The following is a 24,392-nucleotide window of genomic DNA, read 5'->3' as shown; positions in this document are numbered from 1 at the left end:
AAATCTACTGTTGTTACAATTCGGTTATTTGTTAGAAGTGTTGTCTGTTTAGGTTTTCCCTGTGTTGGTATTTTGATTCTGTGTGTTGTATTAGTTTAGTCTTTGTTCCGGTATTGTTGATTATTGTATTTGTTCTAGTGTCTTCTTCCCCCAAGTGTTTCTTTCCCGATCCGATCTTTCACATTAGTAACCAATTTGACGCATTTTTGTCAGAAACTGGCGAAGCAAGACAAGCCCCTCTGTTGCCTCAATAGCCCCAGTCGAGCGTGGCGGCTGACATTACATTCACTCTGAGCCCCTGAGAATGTCCTTCATACGAGAAATATTCAAAGTTTCAATCTGTTTGCACATTAGTATACATTCACAGTGTTCGACTTACGTAATGATTTGCTCCATTTTGGTCTGAAACGCTGACAATCCTCACAAAGCGAATGTTGATGTTATCCAGGTGAACGTTCTTCATTCAAGCGAGGCATTGCAATCAATACAGCTGTTTCGCAAAGCACCAGCCGCCGAGTCCCCCATTCCTTTGCTCGCTCTAGTCACATAACGTGACGTATTAGATTGGTCATGTTGAACGCAGCTCTGTTCTTCCAAACTTTTGTCTAGCTGCTCTGAGTCCAGGTGGACCTGTGTTGCGGACCTGTGTTGAGCAACGTGTTGTGAGGTCTGCTATTTTCGGCATACGTCACTGTCGTGCGACGGTGTAAATCAAAGGAAATGGCGTTTGTTTTGGCAAATTCTTCTGCTCTGCGACAATAAATAAATTAATGATGATATGTAATTTAAAACCAAAACTAAGGCCTCAGTATGAGTTTAAGACGTGAACATGGTCATGTTTGTTGAATAAAATAAAAAATTAATAAAAATTGTTTTACTCCAGATTTTTTTTCCCGATCCCAATCTTCTGAAAATCATGTGATCGGCCCCCGATCCCGATCACGTGATCGGATCGGGACATCCCTAAATGAAACAGAGATGGCTCTGATTCGTTTCATATTCTTCGCTGTGTGTATTTGCTTAACGGAGCGCCCGGATTGTGTTTCATTCAAGCATAAACTGAAGCGTCTTTATGCATGGATTGTGATGTGAATTACGAGGAATCTGAATCTGTGGATTGTTGAATTGTATGTATCACTGTCACTCACACGTTATTGTGATATTGTAACTGGGTTTAAAATATATGAGATGTGCTGTTTGACGGATTTGATGATGTGACGTGACTTGATCAATTGAATGAGCCTTTGACGTTTTGATGAATGAATTTGAGAAAATGCATTTATCTGTTCAAGCACTGTTATCTGATGATGAACATGAGGTGTCACTGGTATAAACCAAAGGTTAATCAATTCAATGCATGTATGGATGATGTCCGAAACAGATTAAAACCTGATTAATAGTGAAACTGCAAGCCTCCCTCCAAGCCTCTCTGACACGTTATTTCGGGGGTCGCGCCTTGAAAACTTTGGGAACCATGTATTTATATAGTACATGATACCTAAGCACATACAGTACAGATATCCTCATAAGTATCTATTAATTCGTATCAATTAGATACTCTTTGGGCTTGTTTTTATACTTATTCTGAAAGAGTTGAACTCATTCGATTATTCATCCCATTAAGCCAGGGGTCTCAAACTCGCGGCCCGCGGGCCAATTGCGGCCCGCTGGATGATATTTTGCGGCCCCCTACTTGACATCAAAGTGTAGTGTTAATGCGGCCCGCGCCGCCGCGCGCAACTTGTTGCCGAGTCGTTGCGCGAGTTGGGCGTTTTATTTATTTCATCACTTGTAGGCTACCATAGCGCAGGCTCATGGCAGCAACGTTAGTGGTTGAAACGTGATTCCGGAGTGATACCAAGTAGAAGGAAATATATCCTGTCATCAGTGCGTATAGCAGGTATCCTCAAAATTCTCTGCTATCTCCTCTGCACTGCTCCAACTGTCTGTGTCTGTCTACTGCTTTGGTCCAATCATATTCAGCGTCCCGTCAGCATCCCCCCCCCCACCCACAGTCTGCGAATCAGAGCAGAGTAGGGCGGGTCTTCACGGAATGCGTGTTGTCTTTCAACGGGTCGGAGTCAGAGCGAGAGTTGACAGCACATTTACAGGTAGTCTAATCTGCAGGTACTGTAGCGAGTAGCATAATTTTTACCAGCAGGTAGCTAGTAGAAAAATATGGCATGTTCAAAGATGGCCAGTAAAATAAAAGTCAACAGTGAAAATCGCTGCAATTCAAAGGTGAATGGACTGAAAAATATGCGTTCATCCTCCCTCCAACCAGCACAATGTGCCAAGAAACAGTAGCTCTTGTGAAGAGTGGCAATTTGAAAAGCAATTTGAAACGCCAATACGAAACAAAACACAGTTATTTTGATGCAACCTTTCAGCACTAAGAACCACAAAAATAAATGGAATGAAATCATCATATCAAGCTGCAAGCAGAATTATTGTTCAAGTTATGTCACAACGATAAAAAGAAACCAAGTGTCACTGCTCACTCAGTGGCATGGGTGTTGGCTAAACACAAGAAGCCATTCTCTGATGCATAAATAATAAAATAATGTATGACTGAAGTGATGGAGACCATGTTTGAAGGCAAACAAAAGCAAATCCTCCTCAGATAGCACAGCAACCAGAATAACTGAAATACTGGCTGTGATAGAATAAAAAAAATGCACAGTGCATTTCCATAGCTGTGGATGAGTCCACTGACACCACTGAGAATGCTCAGTTGCTGGTGTTTTTGAGGTTTTATGATGAGGCAAGGGGGTAGTTTGTTGATGTATTAATACATTTTTGGAATACTTGAAACCCTTTTTTTGTGGAATATTTGATGCGGCCCAGCCTCACCCAGACTCTACCTCCAGCGGCCTCCAGGTAAATTGAGTTTGAGACCCCTGCATTAAGCATACTGCCAGCAGGCAATTTGCCTATAGATTATGCATTTAACTTGTCGGCGAGGCTATTGAGCCGTACTGTATTGTACCCATTCTGCAATCTGTTAATAAAGTTTTCAATCAATCAATCAATCAATGCCGTTAGAAAATCAGATTTTCTGCGATCAACACCTGCTGTCTTTTCAGGTGAGGCGGCCGCGCGCAATTATCCTGAGTATCAAGTCTGGTTCGAATGAACAAGACTGAATCAGCGTTCGAGGAACAGGGAAAGCCTGGATTCAAACATCGGGTTAATTGAATCTGGATAATGGGACTTTTGATCGACTTAGTTGAACCAGGTACGGGGAATAGGGCCCGGGTCTCACTTGTAAAATAGATCCTGGATCTCAATTGGGACAAACCTGGTTAAATAAAGGCAAAAGAAAATAAAGAAATAACAAAACCTGACTCTGCAGCAGCAGCACAGCATAGAACCCTGCTTCAGGGAGGCCATGGTGACAAATGGGGTCTATTTTGAATTCTTAACCCCTTAACCCGCCACACTACCAAACGGTTAACCGTCGGTTGTGTGATAGTAAAGGGTTAACCTTCTGTTGCGTGGCAGTGAAAGGGTTAATACGAGTGTATCTGCGGCAGATTGTTAATAGAGGAGTCTGTTGCCTCTCCTTCATTCAAAACAATATCAATTCAGCTCAATTAAACTAGATTCAACTTCAATTCCCACGGAGGCCGCTGATCGTGGCCAAAGGGGGGCAAGTTGCAACATCTATAGAACCACAGAGATTATCGAGTTGAACGTTGACAGACCCGGTGCTAAGTACCACTATCTACGGATCATCTCATCTGATATCTCTTGACCCTCAGAGACAGGGAAGGAGAATATAACTTAAGAGGGAGAGGGAATCTTAAACAACCAATGGTACACTACGCTGAAAAGCATGTGCATATGTTTGTGGAGTGAAGTTGTGGAATAATTTACCTGAATACATCAAACTGAGTAAACATATTGTGAGGGCTGGCCCAGTACTGCGCGTGTGGTACCATTGACTGGAATTTCATAATCAATATGTCTGTGTATGAGAAGAAATATATGCAAAAGCCCTGAGGGGAGGGGACAGGTTGGACTTATGAAATCAGATGTGGTACGCAGGTTTTGGAAAGACATCCAGACTAGAGAGCCGTCTGTGAGTCTGACGACAGGTAGTCATGGGACAAAGAGATGACTAGACCTGGGTCATGTAACCTTAGCTGCCAAGCAAAGGAGGGGTGCGGAGCCGGTCTGAGGACTGTGCAGGAAATGTAAGCAGGATCCTCTGGGGGAGGTGAAATTTGGTTGGGGTGTGGGGAACAGGGAGATGACTGAACAGAGCTACTGATGGTCTTTGTTTGTGCACATTTGATTTGGTAAGACGCGCAAACAGAGGGCGGATAGATTAGGACACAACGCAGGGATGGTTAATGACATACACGTAAGTTAGGGAAGTTAGACACTAGGATAGATGGTGAAATTATTTTTCTCCTTGGGTGTTTATCTGCCTTCCCTGCCCGACTGGAGCTGTGACGACGAGGAGGTAAGGTTGTATGACCATTATATGGTCATAAGGGGGGAGGATAGATGAGAAAACCAATTGATTAATTATGCAAATGTGATTGTGCTATTAGCAGGAAGAAAAATATTATTTCAGAGAACAAATGTATTAAGTGAAAATATTGTGATACTAATGTATGTTTTCTCTCAACCAGATCATCTAAGAGTGTTGGAACATCTTTTCTATAAATTAAGAGTACTGGTTTTAAGGTGTGATTTTTTGATTAATTTATTTTTAATTGTTTTCAGCATATTCAAAGTTTTTGTTTGATAAAATAGGCCGCTGGCTGTGAGCCCTGAGGATCAAAAGCCCAGGGATGATATGTACCAAAGAATAATGAGAAAATTTAAAAATTATGAAAAAGAAAAGAAAAAGAAAAAATGTATGATTTTTATTTTAATGTTAGATTGAATGGTTAGTATGTATAGGAATCAAGTCAATGTACTTGTTTATGACATTATTGAATGGGGAGGAATTGTGGTACCATTGACTGGAATTTCATAAGTCTGTGTATGAGAAGAAATATATGCAAAAGCCTGGTGTACTTTTTAGCAGCAGAGTGGTTTTCAGTGCTAAATAAGGAACCATACTGGAAGACAGTTGGAGGACAGGGGCAAGTCATAAAAGCCCCATTATGCTAAACTGTTTGTGACACCTTCAAGGGGAGTCTTGAAGACCGTTGGGTAACTGTAGGAGAAAATCCCCCACTGGAGAACTGTTTGAATCCATACAATTACAGAATAAGAGACAAGCAGACTGTTACATCATCACTGAAACTGCAAAATATCTGTTATAATGGCTAATTCAAATAATGCCTTAAGTACATATATGATATGAGAAGATTAGATCTTCCCACGCTCAGTGTGGGAACCTCTAGTTGACTGTATGTTAATGTGGTGATCACACCCCACTGGGAGCAGAGCAGCTGGTCTGAACAGAGGGCAGACCAGCCCAGACTTGCTAAAAGAAGAATGTATTTACAGGATGTTAGACTGGAACTAAAAACAACTATATCATATTAATCTATCTGACTTATTAGATAAAACGATATTTGAATGTCATTTAGAATGTTAACTGGTTATGAAAGTAATAGAGTGTAATTTCACTCTTTGTGTAAAACTTTATATTATGTAAATCTTAGAACCATTAAATCAGGCTGGCAAATCCAGGATTGGTGCTAACTCCTATGGACTATTTGGTATTAACCTAGAAGCAACGACTGTACTGGGTTGATACTAGATATCTATAATTCATTGCACGAAGCATGGAAATAGGAAAATCAAATAATATACAATATAATATATCAATTCCTTCATCTGTTTTTTATGTGTTCCTTAACACTGAAAAAATTGTCGCTTTGTTTTGGGTACTGGACTCTGCCTTGTTACTGGACTGCCTCGTAATCCCTACATTTCTATTAATGACATTCTCAGTTTCTTTTTCTCCACGAGTGGATTATCAATAAGCTGCAGAGCCGCAGAGCCGCAGAGCCACAGAGCCAACTCTGCTCTGGGCAGAGCCGCAGAGCCCTACTCTGCTAAAGGACATTCCCCCCGAATGCATTTACGTTATTTTTGCTCATTTCTGTTTGTGAAATAAATACGCGCATCGTCTTTGGCTAACTCTGAACTACCTGTCTGTGACGTGCTGTTGGGGTTGTTTACAAACCATAACACATATGGCACAATTTAAAAAGCAGCTTAAAGAATACACATTAGAGAAATACAGAAATGAGTAATGCGGATAAACAAAGTTATATTATATTGTGTTATGTAGTGTTGTATTGTATTTACTGCTGTCAAGCTAATCAAGTTTTTTCTTTTTGTACTATAAGTAAAAGTATATTCTATAATGTATTATACTAAATTATGTTATATCTAGTCAAATTAATGGAAGAACAAATGTAAATGTAAGGGGGTAGGGATCAATAAGCTTAGCTTCCCTCTACTCCTTTTTTGAACATGTCAACTAACTAAATACATTGCTCTTGACTTTTTGTTTATAATTTTTTTTAATGATTGTTCTGTTTGACGGAACTAGATACTGTGATTTGTTTGGAGGAATATGGAGAATACATGTTCAAAAAGAAACTTTTTTTCATTCATCATTCATTCACTGTCTGATATTGATCGTGTGTCATTACCTCCTGCAGCTGTTGTGCCTCCTGTTGTTTCTCCAGCAGTGCAGCCTGCGCCTCCTTCTGTCTCCTCTCCTCCTGTCTCTTCTTAAAGGCGCTCTCCATGACCATGGGAGGCTTAACGGCGTACTTCTTCACTGGCTGTTTCTGCTCTGGTGCCTGTTCCTATTAGGGATGGGCATTTTTAAGAAAAATTCAGATTGATTGATCGCATGCTATACTCAAGTGATCGTGTATTACTCGAAAAGGGGGGGGGAACTCAAAAGAAATAAAAAAAAATAAGATATTTTTGAATATATATATATATATTTTTTTTTACCTACTTTTGTTCATTCACGTATATGTTTAAGGAAACCAACAAACAGTTATAATCTTACACATATATGTGAAACAAATATGTAAAAAGAATGAAATAAAAAATTTCATATTCTTTTTTTTTATTATTTTTTATTTTTTAATTTAAGATCGTTTTTACTCATAGCTACGAGTAATCGATTACTCACGCCCATCCCTAGTTCCTATACAGCACTCACACACATAGACACCTGTTCCTACACAACACACACACACATAGACACCTGTTCCTACACAACACTTTGCCCACTTTGACAACCTAGGATGGCTTAGAGTAGACGACAGAGTACAGCAACTTGCAATGGGCCTGGTCTACAAGATACACTATACGACTAAGGTACCCATGTACATGTCAAAATACTTCCCAAAGGTCAGTGAATACCACAACCACTACACCAGAGGAAGCTCAACAAATCATGTTAAACCCAGATTTGTCTCAAACAAGGGACTAAATACGTTTAGCAATTATGCCACATCAATGTGGAACGCCCTACCCAAAGCTGTAAAGGAATGTGAATCCCTACCCACATTCAAAACCGCTCTTAAAGAGCACCTACGGGAGGCTGCAATTCGAAACTGGCCACCGTAAATGTCCAAACCCCCCACCACCTCCTAATAGACAGTCTCCTCCCCACCGCATGTATATATTCCCTCCCCGCCGTATGGATATTTCTCTCCCACCCACCCACCCCCTCCTAATGTACAGTCCCCTCCCCATCATATGTATATACTCTGTCAGGATCTAGGGGTAACAGTACTGTATATTTGAATACCGTTTATGTCACAAATGTATCAGTACTAAATACCTATATGTCCCTATGCCATAAATGTCATTGTCATGTATGTTGTGTATGTCATAAATGTCTATATGAATTGAAAATGGGGGACCCTGATGGAAACAAGACAAACGTCTTTCTCAGGTCTGCATCCCCTTAACAATTGTGTGTATTGAGCCGTACTGTATTGTACCCATTCTGCAATCTGTTAAATAAAGTTTTCATTCATTCATTCATTCATTCATTCATTCATTCATTCATTCATTCATTCATTCACATAGACACCTGTTCCTACAGAGACACACACACACACACACATAGACACCTGTTCCTACACCGCACACACACACATAGACACCTGTTCCTACACAACACACACACACACACACACACACACACATAGACACCTGTTCCTACACAGCACACACACACACACATAGACACCTGTTCCTACACAACACACACACACACACACACACACACACATAGACACCTGTTCCTACACAGCACACACACACATAGACACCTGTTCCTACACAGCACACACAGACACAGATACCTCATGTGCATGTAGCTACGGTATATACAAATAGGTGTAAGCATCCCACGTTTGTGTGTGTGTTTGTGTGTGTGTGTGTGTGTGTGTGTGTGTGTGTGTGTGTGTGCGTGTGTGTGTGTGTGTGTGTGTGTGTGTGTGTGTGTGTGTGTGTGTGTGTGTGTGTGTGTGTGTGTGTGTGTGTGTGTGTGTGTGTGTGTGTGTGTGTGTGTGTGTGTGTGTGTGGTGGAATTCTCTGTTCAGAACTGTCCAATTATTATGGAAATCTGCTATGTTAAAGGTTAAAGTGTTGGGCAGATTCACCATTAGGATACGCTCTGGTCAGGGCCGATACTGGGGGGTCTGTCTTTCTGGGGAACCACAGGTGGGCAAACAGGAAACCTGTTAGATTTAAATACAGGCTTAACATGACAACTTCCCCCTTGCCGGTAAACATTTGAACAAAAGGCTTTATGGAGCCCCCGCCAAATGGTTGGGAGTAGCTGGGGGAGGATAAGGCAAGCGTCCGAGATTCTATTTCAACCATTGATAAAATCTCACTTGAATAGATTTACATACAAGTGTTGTCAGCCGTTTGGGACAGTTCACATTCTTCTGTTATTTACTGAATAAACAGGTTTCCTTCAAGACAACACAGAAACTGGTTACACATGGGTGTGGGCCAACAGCTGAATGGTGTGGGCCAGCAGCTAAAATAATAGGATGACCACATCACATGAATTCGTTATCTCCTGCCTCGCGGCCTGGGATGTGATTATACTAGCTCAGAGGCAATCACTCAAAACAATGTGGTATCTAGGTTAAAGAGTCTTGGTAAATCATGGGGGAACATATTATTAATGAACGCTAAGTATAAACTGTTTGTAGCTATTCAATGTAAGCCAGAAAGACTGTTTTGAAGACTTAATCCCCAGCATAGTAAGACTAGTTTTACTTAGGTTTGAAACTAGGCTTGATGGTAACAGACGGTGATTCTCATCTCATATAAAGATTCTATTAGTTAAAAGTAATATGTTTGTATTTAGAAAATCAATCTCAAATCAATTGGATATATCTTGAAGCGTAAATACTAACAGATATCAAGGTTAGTCTAGGCAATTCAACTCTCTGACTTAAGAGAAGGCATAAGTAAATTGGTCTGCTTAAGGGCCCTCCTCCTTTTTCAAATACTCTGTGAAGGCTCGCGATTGGCTGGAAATCCTATGCGGGAGGTCACTTGGTGACGTCACGCCGAGGGTGTCTGGCTCAGGGATAAGAGGGGGTGTTGGAACGGGAGAGGGACTCTGAAACGGAACAACACAGGACGACACCCACCTTCACACAGCGGACGGCGCGGGCAGAGGAGAACCAACGGAAAAGAGCTTTTGGAGGGAGAAAAGACTATTCTTTGTTTGTCAGCCAGACAACAAAGAACATCAACAACGGAACAACTATCATTCTTTAATCTGCTTTCTTAGAAGGACGAGCGGCATAGTGCTCCGGTACCTTGAATATTATAGTGTTCTTTATTGTAATTGAACCAAAACCATTGTAATTACACTCTTAACTTTGAATTAAACAGATGCTAGTACATCTTCTCCTCTTCATTTCTCCTGCTTAGCTGCTGTCGAACAAGACCGGTTGGTCTTTTGAAAGTACAAGGGTTTTTAGGAGACACAATTTCACAACGCAGAGTAGGATCAAGCCGGTTCTGATCACATCAGAACCAGAAAATAGACCTTTGTGACTTCAAAAGTGTGTGTGTGTGTGTGTGTGTGTGTGTGTGTGTGTGTGTGTGTGTGTGTGTGTGTGTGTGTGTGTGTGTGTGTGTGTGTGTGTGTGTGTGTGTGTGTGTGTGTGTGTGTGTGTGTGTGTGTGTGTGTGTGTGTGTGTGTGTGTGTGTGTGTGTGTGTGTGTGTGTGTGTGTGTGTGTGTGTGTGTGTGTGTGTGTGTGTGTGTGTGTGTGAGAAACAATTATACTCGGGTCAAACAGTATTATAATGACCACTTAGCAGAAGCCGACCTTGACATCAGCCACCAGCAGGGGGCAGTCCTGCAGGCTCTGGTTGAGCAGACACATCTCCTTGACAGCGTAGCCGCTGACACAGTAGGCGTTGAAGCCTGCCCCCAGCAGCAGACTGCACAGCAGGGTGGAGAAGTCGAAGCAGGTCCCCCTCTGCCTCTGCAGAGTCAGGGTGGGTGACAACAGGTACCTGGGCTGGTGGGGAGGATTAACATGCGGGGTTATGACAGCTACTTTCAAACACATTACTCATTATTACTGATGTGGAGGATAAAAACCTTGTCCCCTCCCTCCCTCCCTTACCTCCATCTCGAAAGTCATGGAGAAAATAGTCTATGAACAGGTCGAAAAGTACCTGGCGGAAAAAAATCGAATCTACGAATTCCAATCTGGCTTCAGAAGGTCCCACTCCACTGACACATGCCTCCTCTATTTGAACGACCACATCAAACAAGAGGTGGACGCGGGCAAATACTGCGGCATGGTCATGCTGGACCTACAAAAGGCCTTGGACACTGTCAATCACTCCATTCTGATGGACAAGCTAAAAGCAATTGGTTTTGATAGCTTATCAGTAAACTGGATGCAATCCTACCTGGAGGGGAGAGAACAGATGGTAGAGGTAAACGGTACTCTATCCCCTCCCCTCACAGTGAGCTGTGGTGTTCCACAAGGAAGCATACTAGGACCGCTACTCTTCCTAATTTATGCAAATGACATGTCGTCAGCCTGTGACTGCAACTTGTTCCTGTTTGCGGACGACTCAGCCCTGCTGGTCTCTGACAAGAACAAGTTGCAGGTTGAAAAAACCCTCAGCTCGGAACTAGGCAAAATCTGCATATGGCTCGCTGATAACAAACTATCATTACACATGGTCAAAACAGAGTTCATTCTCTTCGGTTCAAATAACAAACTCAGCAAGACCGACGGCTTCTCAGTTACAGTGGGTGACAATATTGTCACAAGGAAAGACGAAATTACCTACCTGGGTTCCATCCTAGAGGCAAATCTTTCCTGTGACAAAATGGCATCCAATGTAATAAAAAAAGTCAACCAACGAACTAGATTCTTGTACCGGATCTCCTCTCTGGTAAACAAGAATACCCTGAAGACTCTGGCAGGAGCACTCATTCAAGGGTACTATGACTATGCGTGCACCTCATGGTACCAAAGCACCTCAAAGGCGCTTAAAACAAAATTACAAACATCACAGAACAAACTGGTCAGACTACTACTTGACCTGAACCCCAGAACCCACCTCACCCCTGCCCACTTTGACAACCTAGGATGGCTTAGAGTAGACGACAGAGTACAGCAACTTGCAATGGGCCTGGTCTACAAGATACACTATACGACCGGGGTGCCCATGTACATGTCAAAATACTTCCCAAAGGTCAGTGAATACCACAACCACTACACCAGAGGGAGCTCCACAAATCATGTTAAACCCAGATTCGGCTCAAACAAGGGACTAAACACGTTTCGCAATTATGCCACAACAATGTGGAATGCCCTACCCAAAGCTGTAAAGGAATGTGAATCCCTGCCCACATTCAAAACCGCTCTTAAAGAGCACCTACGGGAGGCTGCAATTCGAAACTGGCCACCGTAAATGCCCAAAACCCCCACCACCTCCTAATAGACAGTCTCCTCCCCACCGCATGTATATATTCCCTCCCCGCCGTATGTATATTTCTCTCCCAGCCACCCACCCCCTCCTAATGTACAGTCTCCACCCCACCGTATGTATATTTCTCTCCCACCCACCCCCTCCTAATGTACAGTCCCCTCCCCATCATACTCTGTCAGGATCTAGGGGTAACAGTACTGTATATTTGAATACCGTTTATGTCACAAATGTATCAGTACTAAATACCTATATGTCCCTATGCCATAAATGTCATGTATGTTGTGTATGTCATAAATGTCTATAATATGAATTGAAAATGGGGGACCCTGATGGAAACAAGACAAACGTCTTTCTCAGGTCTACATCCCCTTAACAATTGTATGTATTGAGCGGTACTGTATTGTACCCATTCTGCAATCTGTTAAATAAAGTTTTCATTCATTCATTCATTCATTCATTCATTCATTCATTCATTCCTTTGAGCTATCTCACCCAGCCCCCAGTTTTATTGCCCGCCCCCCCTCCCCGTGTCTATAAGAGGGTTCCCAAAATGTGAGTCTCTCTCTCTCTTCAGGTCTCCCAGCTAGAAGCTTGACGTGAGAGCCCTTCAGCCATATTCTCTGACTCATTTGTATTTGATACTTTCATTCTGAGTTAATAAATTGTATTAACCTACCGGACCCACTGACTGAGTAAGTTATTACGGATTCGCCGTATCTCCACCACACTGACTACCTGTTTCAAACATAATCCACAGGATTACTCTCATTATTATCTGATTAATTTAATTTATGGATTACTATGCCTCAATACTGAATGAAATATAAAGTCAGTGGGCCATATACAGTATCTACATTTCCTGACTTATTTATATAATGTGGGCAAGTGGTGGGACTTGTAGAAAGTGAATTGTGAATTCTACTAGCCCCTTGTAGCCAGCATGTAGTGTTAGCCTAACTTAGGCTGCTAAGAATTTAAAGGAGCACTATTCAAGATTTTGAACATTAATATAGCACCAAACAACTATTTGCTCAAATATAGTGGAGTAATGGTGTCCGGAGCAGAGAATGATGTCACTGTGATTGATTGATTGATTGATTGATTGATTGATTGATTGATTGATTGAAAACTTTATTAACAGATTGCAGAATGGGTACAATACAGTACAGCTCAATACACACAATTGTTAAGGGGATGCAGACCAGAGAAATTCGGCTCAAACAAGGGACTAAACATGTTTCGCAATTATGCCACATCAATGTGGAACGCCCTACCGGAAGCTGTAAAGGAATGTGAATCCCTACCCACATCCAAAACCTGTGAGGTTTGGTCCGCTCCCCACCCACTCGCTCCGTTCCTTTAAGGTATTTTGTTAATTAATTGCATTCCCCGCCACACGCTTCTTTCCTGTAAGATGCCGTGTTGATTGGTGCTCTTCCCACCACACGCTTCTGGAGCAATGATCAATTTCATCCCGCAGCTGTCACAGCTTTTCATCAGCGCCCTGTGGCTTTATATACCCTGATTCCCCTAGTATCGATGTTGGATCGTTTTGAATATTCCCTGCATCTGCCTGTCTTTCCCATCGCTGTTCCCTGTCTGTTGCTCCCCAGGACTTTCGTGAAGTATTCCCTGTGGAGAATCTGATTCCCCGTACGAAGCTGCGCCTCGTTTATCTGCCCGCTTTACGCGTTGCGCTCTGGTGAGTTTTTGGAAACAGTTCTTTTTGGATCACCCGTTTTTTGTGTGTTTGTGAAACACCGAAGAGATCCCGTTTTTGTTATACTGTTCTCACCTAATTTTTGTTGTTGGATTTACACTTTGGATTACCGTATTGTTTTTTCTCTGGACTCTGCTAACTGTGTGTATCACACCGAAGATCAAGTCACTTGGATATTTATTTGGATCAGTCACCTCTCTGTTTCTGTTGTGCGCTGGGCTAACTGGGATTTCTCTCTCTCCCTCCGTTTCCACCTGGAGTGTATGCTGGGAGGATCTGCAGAGCGGCTCAGACGTCCCAAACTAATTCCTCACCACCACCTACTGGGAGAATCTGCAGAGCCGTAACATTCTTCACATGCCAGATTCCCCGTTTGTTCTGTTGCTCAACCTAATTCTATCTTGTGACTCTGAGAATAAATACGCCCTTGCTTTGGCTAACTCTGAAACAACTCTCTCTGTGCCGTTGCGCTTGGGGTCGGTTACAAACCCTAACATTACCGCTCTTAAAGAGCACCTACGGGAGGCTGCAATTCGAAACTGGCCACCGTAAATGCCCAAACCCCCCACCACCTCCCAATAGACAGTCTCCTCCCCACGGCATGTATATATTCCCTCCCCGCCGTATGTATATTTCTCTCCCACCCACCCACCCCCTCCAAATGTACAGTCTCCACCCCACCGGGCTTGAACTATGACCTCTGCCAGTGGGTCTTGGACTTCCTGACTGGCAGACCCCAGGTGGTGAGAGCAGGCAACTGCACCTCCTCATCCATCACCCTCAACATAGGGGCCCCCCAGGGCTGTGTTCTGAGTCCCCTCCTCTACTCCCTGTACACACACGACTGTGTGGCTCAGCGGAGTAGCAATACAATCATCAAATTTGCTGACGACACAGTGGTGGTGGGCCTGATCTCTGCCAACGACGAGAGGGCCTACCTGGAAGAGGTCAAGGTCCTGGCGGGATGGTGCCAGGAAAACAGCCTCTCCCTGAACGTCAGCAAAACAAAGGAGATGATTGTGGACTTCAGGAGGTCGGGGGTCAAGGACTACAGCCCCCTCAGCATCGACGGGGCACCGGTTGAGAGAGTCAACAGCTTTAAGTACCTCGGAGCCTACATATCCGAGGACTTGACATGGACCACACACATTGACAGTGTTGTGAAGAAGGCACAACAACGCCTCTACTTCCTCAGGCGCCTAAGGAAGTTCCAAGTCAGTCAGAAGATCCTTAAGAACTTCTACTCATGTACAATAGAGAGCATCTTGACCGGCAACATCACCTCCTGGTTTGGGAATAGCACTGCACAAGACCGAAGCAGACTACAAAGAGTGACACGTTCAGCCGAACGCACAATTGGAGGGGGGCTCCCCACCCTCCAGAACATTTACAACAAGCGTTGCAAGGGCAAGGCTAAGAGAATCATTAAAGACTCCAGTCATCCGAACAACTGCCTCTTTGAACTGCTGCGGTCAGGCAAGCGATACCGGAGTCTCAAGGCGAGCACAGAAAGACTCAGAAGAAGCTTCTATCCCCAGGCCATCAGGCTGCCAAACGAACAATGAACACTACACAACAACAACCACCAAACGCACATAGCACACACATCCACACGCACACACTCACTTTAAACAAACACACTGTAGCACCCACTCCACACACTTTATAGCACACACCCACTTTAAACAAACACACTGTAGCACCCACTCCCCACACTTTATATTTATTGATGAAGGATTGCACTACAACTCGTACACCTTACTGTAAATTGTACCTAAATTGTACCTCATCCAATTTCTGCTTTGCACTATATAGTACTGTACATTAGTACACTGCATAGTATTGTATATTATATGGTAACTCAGAACATTGTACATATGTCTATACCGAACACTGTGACCTCATTTTCTTCTTCTAAATTACATGCTATACTATGTTATTTGATACTATCTTGTCTAGCACAGTCTCTGGAGCGTAACAGTAAGAAGCATTTTGTATGAAAGTATTCTGTACTTCTGTATGACAACTATTAAAGAAACTTGAAACTTGAACCGTATGTATATTTCTCTCCCACCCACCCACCCCCTCCTAATGTACAGTCCCCTCCATCATATGTATATACTCTGTCAGGATCTAGGGGTAACAGTACTGTATATTCAGTACTAAATACCTATATGTCCCTATGCCATAAATGTCATGTATGTTGTGTATGTCATAAATGTCTATATGAATTGAAAATGGGGGACCCTGATGTAAACAAGACAAACGTCTTTCTCAGGTCTGCATCCCCTTAACAATTGTGTGTATTGAGCCGTACTGTACTGTACCCATTCTGCAATCTGTTAAATAAAGTTTTCATTCATTCATTCATTCAAAGACTTTCGTCTTGTTTACATCAGGGTCCCCCATTTTCAATTCATCAGGACATATATGACATACATGACATAGATAGACAGTACTGCTACATCTATACATTTATGACATACCAGATTTGCAAATACAGTACTGTTTGTGATACAAAAAGAGTCCAGAAAAGGGAGTATATACATTTGATGTAAAAACTGTAGGAGGTTGGGTGGGGTTGGGTGGGGGGGGGTTGGGTAGGAGGGGTTGGGGGGGGAAACACTGTACCACTGTACAAGCAAAACTGTACATTGGAATATTGACAACCATACTAGGTAATTTACTGTACATTGGAGGGGGTTGGGGGGGGGGGGAAACACTGTACAAACAAGCAATACTGTACATTGGAATATTGACAGAACCATACTAGGTAAATTACTGTACATTGGAGTGGGTTGGGTTAGGACATTTACAGGGGCCAGTTTCGAATTGCAGTCTCCCGTAGGTGTTCTTTGAGAGTGGTTTTGAAAGTGGGTAGTAATCCGAGCTTCACTGTTCTTTGTTTTGGTAGATGCTCCGGCCTTAACCCTTTCTCCGCCGGAAACGGCTTAAGACGGGTTTCAAGTTCATGCGAATTCTGCCAGATCACGGCGTACGACGTTATTCTGATCATATTTCATATTTTCGTCATGGTATTCATATTTCACTCACGGAGCCTTGTCAGATGCTGCGGGACTCAGCACAACTCTGCAACGCTTCAATACTGCCACCTGGTGGCTGATCGGCGAGTTGCCAAACCGGAAATGCCCGTTGCAGCTCGGTCCGTCCCCTAATTCCGTCCGGCCACTCATTTATCGTCGCAGGACTCAAGACACACCGTGGATATGGATCGTTGCCATAACTCAATAATCCCCATGATTTTGGCGTATATTAGTATTATATAGGGCTGTCCCCGACTAAGGATTTGGATGGTCGACTAGGATTGGCCAAAATTTGCCGTTAGTCGACTATTGGTCGACTTAAAAAAATATATTAAATTTAACAGACAGTTAACCCTTTCACTACCACTACCACACTACAGAAGGTTAACCTTTCACTACCACACTACAGACAGTTAAACCTTTCACTACCACTACAGAAGGTTAACCTTTCACTACCATTGATTGATTGATTGAAAACTTTATTAACAGATTGCAGAATGGGTACAGTACAGTACAGCTCAATACATACAATTGTTAAGGGGATGCAGACCAGAGAAAGACTTTCGTCTTGTTTACATCAGGGTCCCCCATTTTCAATTCATCGTACCACACTACAGAAGGTTAACCTTTCACTACTACACTAGACGGTTAACCTTTCACTACCACACTACAGAAGGTTAACCTTTCACTACCACACTACAGAAGGTTAACCTTTCACTACCACACTACAGACGGTTAACCCTTTCACTACCACACTACAGAAGGTTAACCTTTCACTACCACACTACAGAAAGTTAACCCTTTCACTACCACAATACAGAAGGTTAACCTTTCACTACCACACTACAGAAGGTTAACCTTTCACTACCACACTACAGACAGTTAACCCTTTCACTACCACACTACAGAATGTTAACCCGTTCACTACCACACTACAGAAGGTTACCTTTCACTACCACACTACAGAAGGTTAACCTTTCACTACCACACTACAGAAGGTTAACCTTTCACTACCACACTACAGACGGTTAACCCTTTCACTACCACACTACAGAAGGTTAACCTTTCACTACCACACTACAGACAGTTAAACCTTTCACTACCACTACAGAAGGTTAACCTTTCACTACCATTGATTGATTGATTGAAAACTTTATTAACAGATTGCAGAATGGGTACAGTACAGTACAGCTCAATACATACAATTGTTAAGGGGATGCAGACCAGAGAAAGACTTTCGTCTTGTTTACATCAGGGTCCCCCATTTTCAATTCATCGTACCACACTACAGAAGGTTAACCTTTCACTACTACACTAGACGGTTAACCTTTCACTACCACACTACAGAAGGTTAACCTTTCACTACCACACTACAGAAGGTTAACCTTTCACTACCACACTACAGACGGTTAACCCTTTCACTACCACACTACAGAAGGTTAACCTTTCACTACCACACTACAGAAAGTTAACCCTTTCACTACCACAATACAGAAGGTTAACCTTTCACTACCACACTACAGAAGGTTAACCTTTCACTACCACACTACAGACAGTTAACCCTTTCACTACCACACTACAGAATGTTAACCCGTTCACTACCACACTACAGAAGGTTACCTTTCACTACCACACTACAGAAGGTTAACCTTTCACTACCACACTACAGAAGGTTAACCTTTCACTACCACACTACAGACGGTTAACCCTTTCACTACCACACTACAGAAGGTTAACCTTTCACTACCACACTACAGACAGTTAACCCTTTCACTACCACACTACAGATGGTTAACCCTTTCACTACCACACTACAGAAGGTTAACCTTTCACTACCACACTACAGACAGTTAACCCTTTCACTACCACTACAGAAGGTTAACCTTTCACTACCACACTACAGAAGGTTAACCTTTTCACTACCACACTACAGAAGGTTAACCCTTTCACTACCACTACACCCTTTCACTACCACACTACAGAAGGTTAACATTTCACTACCACACTACAGAGGGTTAACCCTTTCACTACCACACTACAGAAAGTTAACCATTTCACTACCACACTACATAAGGTTAACCCTTTCACTACCACACTACAGACGGTTAACCCTTTCACTACCACACTACACCCTTTCACTACCACACTACAGAAGGTTAACCTTTCACCACCACACTACAGAGGATTAACCCGTTCACTACCACATTACATAAAGTTAACCCTTTCACTACCAGACTACAGAAGGTTAACCCTTTCACTACCACACTACAGACGGTTAACCCTTTCACTACCACACTACAGAAAGTTAACCTTTCACTACCACACTACAGAAGGTTAACCTTTCACTACCACACTACAGAAGGTTAACCTTTCACTACCAACTACAGAAGGTTAACCTTTCACTACCACACTACAGAAGGTTGACTTGGAACTTCCTTAGGCGCCTGAGGAAGTAGAGGCGTTGCCGTGCCTTCTTCACAACACTGTCAATGTGTGTGGTCCATGTCAAGTCCTCGGATATGTGGACTCCGAGGTACTTAAAACTGTTCACTCTCTCAACCGGTGACCCGTCGATGCTGAGGGGGCTGTAGTCCTTGACCCCCAACCTCCTAAAGTCCACAATCATCTCCTTTGTTTTGCTGACGTTCAAGGAGAGGCTGTTCTCTTGACACCATCCCACTAGAACCATGACCTCCTCCAGGTAGGCCCTCTCATCGTTTGCAGAGATCAGGCCCACCACTACTGTGTCGTCAGCAAATTTGATGATTGTGTTGTTGTTCCGCTGTCCCACACAGTCATGTGTGTACAGGGAGTAGAGGAGGGGACTCAGAACACAGCCCTGGGGGGCCCCTATGTTGAGAGTGATGGATGAGGAGGTGCAGTTGCCTGCTCTCACCACCTGGGGTCTGCCCGTCAGGAAGTCCAAGACCCACTGGCAGAGGTCATAGTTCAAGCCCAGGTCCCTGAGCTTGGCTATGAGTTTGGAGGGGACTATGGTATTGAATGCTGAGCTGTAGTCGATGAACAGCATTCTCACATAGTTCCCCTGCCTCTTGTCCAGGTGTGATGCTGCTGTGTGCAGCACATGGGCTATGGCGTCCTCCGTGGACCTGTTGGGGCGGTATGCAAATTGCAGGGGGTCCAGGTTGATGAGGAGGGAGGAGCAGATGTAGCCCTTTACTAGCTTCTCAAAGCACTTCATGGCTATGGAGGTGAGAGCTACAGGACGGTAGTCGTTGAGGCAAGCAGGCTTGGATTTTTGGGTACAGGGATAATAGTGGACTTCTTCAGACAGGTGGGGATGACAGCCTGTTCCAAGGACAGGTTAAATATGTCAGAAGGTATTGAGATCATTTGCTAAGGAGCATAGGCGGCGCGTATATAAGGCTAGGGGGGGCTATGCCTACCCAGAATATTATGCTCGGAATCTTGAAATGTATATAATATATGCGCAGGCTGCTGGCTATTGTGTGTGTCTTGTGCTGCAGCCGGCTGGCCGAGGTGTCAATCGGTGGCAGCGTTTAACATTCGGTACAGGCAGTAACCAATCACGCATAGGCTCAGGTTAAATAATGTGGCCAATCACATCATTCACATGATCATCCTGATCCCGCAGGCAGAGTAAAGCAAACATCTGTGTTCTGAATTTCAGCCCGCCGATCGCTTTGTAGAGAAGCGAGGAGAGGCATAACTACCGATCACTCACCTGAGGCTGTATGTTGTTTTATCTTGGCAAACAAGGGCTTGCTCTAAGAGGACATGATGAGAGTCCGAGTTCATCAAATCGTGTAAACTTTTTAGAGCTACTGTACATTGTTTTCAACGGTCTTTCTCACCAAGACGAAACGTCGCATTTATCTGCATTAAGGTAAGACAATGGTTCATATATTATTGGATGCCTTCATTTGAACACTTAATTTGCACTATATATAAATGAGTGGGGCTCGCTGTAGTATAGCCTAGTAGTGTGTGTGTGTGTATATGAAATCAGAACCTGGACAGTTTGCGTGCAACCAAAAATAAAAGGTCAAATTTTTCCCGCTGCGCGCAAGGGCCGTTCCCTATACAGCCTTCCCGGACATGAAGCCCACCCGCCGCCTATGCTAAGGAGATGTCACTGTTCAGCTTGAGGGAGGTGCCTTTGTAATATGTCATCGTGCTGAGGCCCTGCCACATAGCTCTAGAGTCAGCCTGTTCATATTGGAGTTCAATTTTATCCCTGTAGCGCCTCTTTGCTTCTATCTATTGCTTCTATCACATTGCTTCTTAGGGTCTGGTTCTTAGGGTCCTCGAGCATGAGCTCTGAACTTGGAAGATCAGCCTTTTCAATTGACGCACCCAACACTTGGAATGACCTCCAACTCACTCTAAAGGTGGAGGTTCTTCCAACATTTACAGATTTTAAGAGTATGATTTCCCATCACTGTGTGTCAACTTGGGACTGTTTTAACCAATTTTGTTGTTTATTTAAGTTTGTATTGTGTTATGTGACTTTGTTTGTTTATTTGTCTTTTCTTGATTATAAACTTGTCGTTGCTGTAAATTAGGGAAATAAACGTTTTAAATTACATTTGGGAACAGTGTTAACTGCAGAGAAATGGGGAGAACACATGCGGCCTCAATCTGTGCTTAACGTGGCCTCATTCAATTTAACCCTTTCACTGCTGCACTACCAAACGGTTAACACTTTCACTGCGACAACACACAGAAGGTTAACCCTTTCACTGCCACACAACAGCAGGTTAACCCTTTCACTGCCACACTACAGATGGTTAACCCTTTGGGGGAAATGTAATCTTTCATATAGGAGGAAGAAACAATTGAATGAATGAAGTTTATTAATTAACCCTGAACTTGCTCCACAAGCTACATATTCCTCTCAGGCTCTCCAGGTGTTTAATTGTATTTGTGTGTGTGTGTGTGTGTGTGTGTGTGTGTGTGTGTGTGTGTGTGTGTGTGTGTGTGTGTGTGTGTGTGTGTGTGTGTGTGTGTGTGTGTGTGTGTGTGTGTGTGTGTGTGTGTGTGTGCGTGCGTGCGTGCGAGTGTGTGTGTGTGTGTGTGTGTGTGTGTGTGTGTGTGTGTGTGTGTGTGTGTGTGTGTGTGCGTGCGTGCGTGCGTGCATGTGTGTGTGTGTGTTACTGACTAGATGGATGGAAGGCTCCAGTGGCTCCAGGGAAAGGCAGTCGGCTACGAAGGAGGCCAGGCCATCCCATCTGTACAGCTCAGAGTAGTTTATCAGATTGCTCTGTAAGGTGGTCGACACAAACTTCTAATGGTGGGAGAGAGATATTAGAGAGGGAGAGAGAGAGAGGGGAGAGGGGGGGGTACAGAGAGAGAGATACAGAGACAGACAGAGAGAGCGGGAGATGTATACGTTGTTAGGGTTGTGAAATGAGTGAGAGGTATAAAGGAAGGGAGAGAAAAGCTGGGGAGGAGGTAAAGATAGAAGATAGAGGAGGAGGTAGCTAGAGAGAGCGAGAGGGGGAGAGAGAGAAGAGGAGAAGTAGAGGAGGAAACACGAAGATATTTTGTTTGTGTATGATATCGGCGCTTGCTAACAAGCAATGTGTGTGTGTGCGTGTGTGCGTGTGTGTGTGTGTGTGTGTGTGTGTGTGTGTGTGTGTGTGTGTGTGTGTGTGTGTGTGTGTGTGTGTGTGTGTGTGTGCGCATGAGCACGCCTCCCAGATGTATTTCCATCGTTTACCTCAACGCCACACTCATTCAGTGGGCAGAGCAGCAGGGGATTCCGGTCAGGGTAGATGTGCAGGTACTGCCGGTGAAAGCGGTCGGCGACAGCCAATAGCCTCCTCTCCTCGGGGGAGTTCTCCTTGTAGGAGGCGGGACATTGAGACAAGTCCACTTCCTTGTTCCAGATTGGTCTTGAGTGAGTGAAAGACAAAACATTATGTATTAACACCAAATGTGACGTTTCCAGCTTCCTGCTCCTCAACAGACAACAAAGAATGAAAAACGATACCCATAAATACCTACACACCACTTCCTATTCTCAATAAACTAAGTCCATTCTGTTTAAACCATCAGGATTCACAACACCTAGAATCCATTGCACACATAACAAACGGATGTAATGCATACAAACACCTGTACATCGCTCGTCATGACCGTATTGTGGACATTGTGTCTGATGCGGTACGGAACATATCACCATCTAGTGCAGCAATGTATAAACATGCCAGAGTGAAACCAGAGTGGTTTGGCCTTACCAATGATGTCTTTGCTAACATACCAAATACACCGGATGTTGTTTTTGTTGACACCAGCCACAGGGAGGTGCTGGTCATAGAAGTAGGCTGTACCTTTGATCTGTACATGGACCAGGCCTTCCGGGACAAGTATATCAAATACCAACCACTAGTCAGTGTGATCATGGCTGACCTTGGGTATAGGTGTAGATATAGTGTACTTGTATTCGGAAGTCTTGGCCATGTATACAAATGCACCATGACCGGTCTGAGAATTGCTGCAATGTCTAAAAGAAAAGCCAAACAAATTGCCAAATATTGCTCTGTCTAAGGCAAGCTATTATTGGCAGCTTAGCCACGTGGAGAAGGAGGTGCTATGTGTACCCTTAAGTGTTCAGTGCTGCTTGGCCCCGATACATTTGATTCCCTGTTTATGTAATATAATTTGTGGAACCAATGATTGAATGAATGAATGAATGAATGACATTTTTATTGAACAGATTGCAGAATGGGTACAATACAGTACGGCTCAATACACACAATTGTTAAGGGGATGCAGACCAGAGAAAGACATTTGTCTTGTTTACATCAGGGTCCCCAACCAAATAAAGTATTAGTGTGTGTGTGTGTGTGTGTGTGTGTGTGTGTGTGTGTGTGTGTGTGTGTGTGTGTGTGTGTGTGTGTGTGTGTGTGTGTGTGTGTGTGTGTGTGTGTGTGTGTGTGTGTGTGTGTGTGTGTGTGTGTGTGTGTGTGTGTGTGTGTGTGTGTGTGTGTGTGTGTGTGTGTGTGTGTGTGTGTGTGTGTGTGTGTGTGTGTGTGTGTGTGTGTGTGTGTGTGTGCACTCACAGAGAACCGTCTGGGGTCACGAGGATGTTGCCCAGACTCTCTTCCAGTTCAGCCAGACCTCTCCTCCCACTCTCCTCCTCAGATATATCCTCCATCAGCCTACTTAATTTGGTTATTGATGTCAGATGAGATTGTGGCTGCTCTTCAATTTAGTACAACGTTCACGTTTGCACCCTGTCAAAAGTCAAGTGGTGTTGTTATTTGTCTGGTTAGCTAACATTAGGTAACTGACGTAATGTTGAAATTCAAATCATCACAACAAAGAATTCACTGTGCTAATAAATGCTAAAATGTACATGTTGCATACAAAATTGTGCTACTTAATAATGATCTTGTCCGACAATTAGGTCTTACCAACGAAAATCAGTTAGCTGGCGTTAATTAAAGATACGTTAACATGACATACCTGTCAACCATCCCGCTTTTCCCGGGATTGTCCCGTATTCCAACCTTCCTTCCCGCCGTCATCCCGTTCAAATATTTTCCTGTATTTTTATATTTTTTTGTTTTTACAAAATGGCTGCAATTCCCCTCCCTGACGACAGGTGGCAGCAGTGTATATTAGAACGTTAGCACAGGAAGTCAGACCGGAAGACGGTTGCCAACCGAATAAGAAGAGCAACCTGATAAAGGAT

The 24,392-nt window shown here is 43.5% G+C and overlaps 1 protein-coding gene across 1 annotated transcript in view; it reads right to left on the bottom strand.

Moving 5' to 3' along the window:
* Positions 1-23,852, bottom strand: part of LOC311246403 (dynein regulatory complex subunit 7-like) — a gene marked incomplete at both ends in the record, with an annotated part of 61,590 nt that extends 37,738 nt beyond the window's left edge. Inside the window, 5 exons of the mRNA XM_084336560.1 lie at positions 6,633-6,791; positions 10,315-10,509; positions 21,852-21,977; positions 22,413-22,587; positions 23,758-23,852. Coding sequence (XP_084192686.1) covers positions 6,633-6,791; positions 10,315-10,509; positions 21,852-21,977; positions 22,413-22,587; positions 23,758-23,852 — 750 coding nt within the window. The remainder of the gene's footprint in view (positions 1-6,632; positions 6,792-10,314; positions 10,510-21,851; positions 21,978-22,412; positions 22,588-23,757) is intronic.
* Positions 23,853-24,392: the final 540 nt, after the last annotated feature.

Source organism: Notolepis coatsorum, assembly GCF_963971535.1.
Source record: "Notolepis coatsorum genome assembly, chromosome: 19".
In the NCBI taxonomy this organism is placed as follows: Eukaryota; Metazoa; Chordata; class Actinopteri; order Aulopiformes; family Paralepididae; genus Notolepis; species Notolepis coatsorum.
Note: the sequence above shows the minus strand (reverse complement) of the source record. Positions and strands in the feature narration are given on the sequence as shown.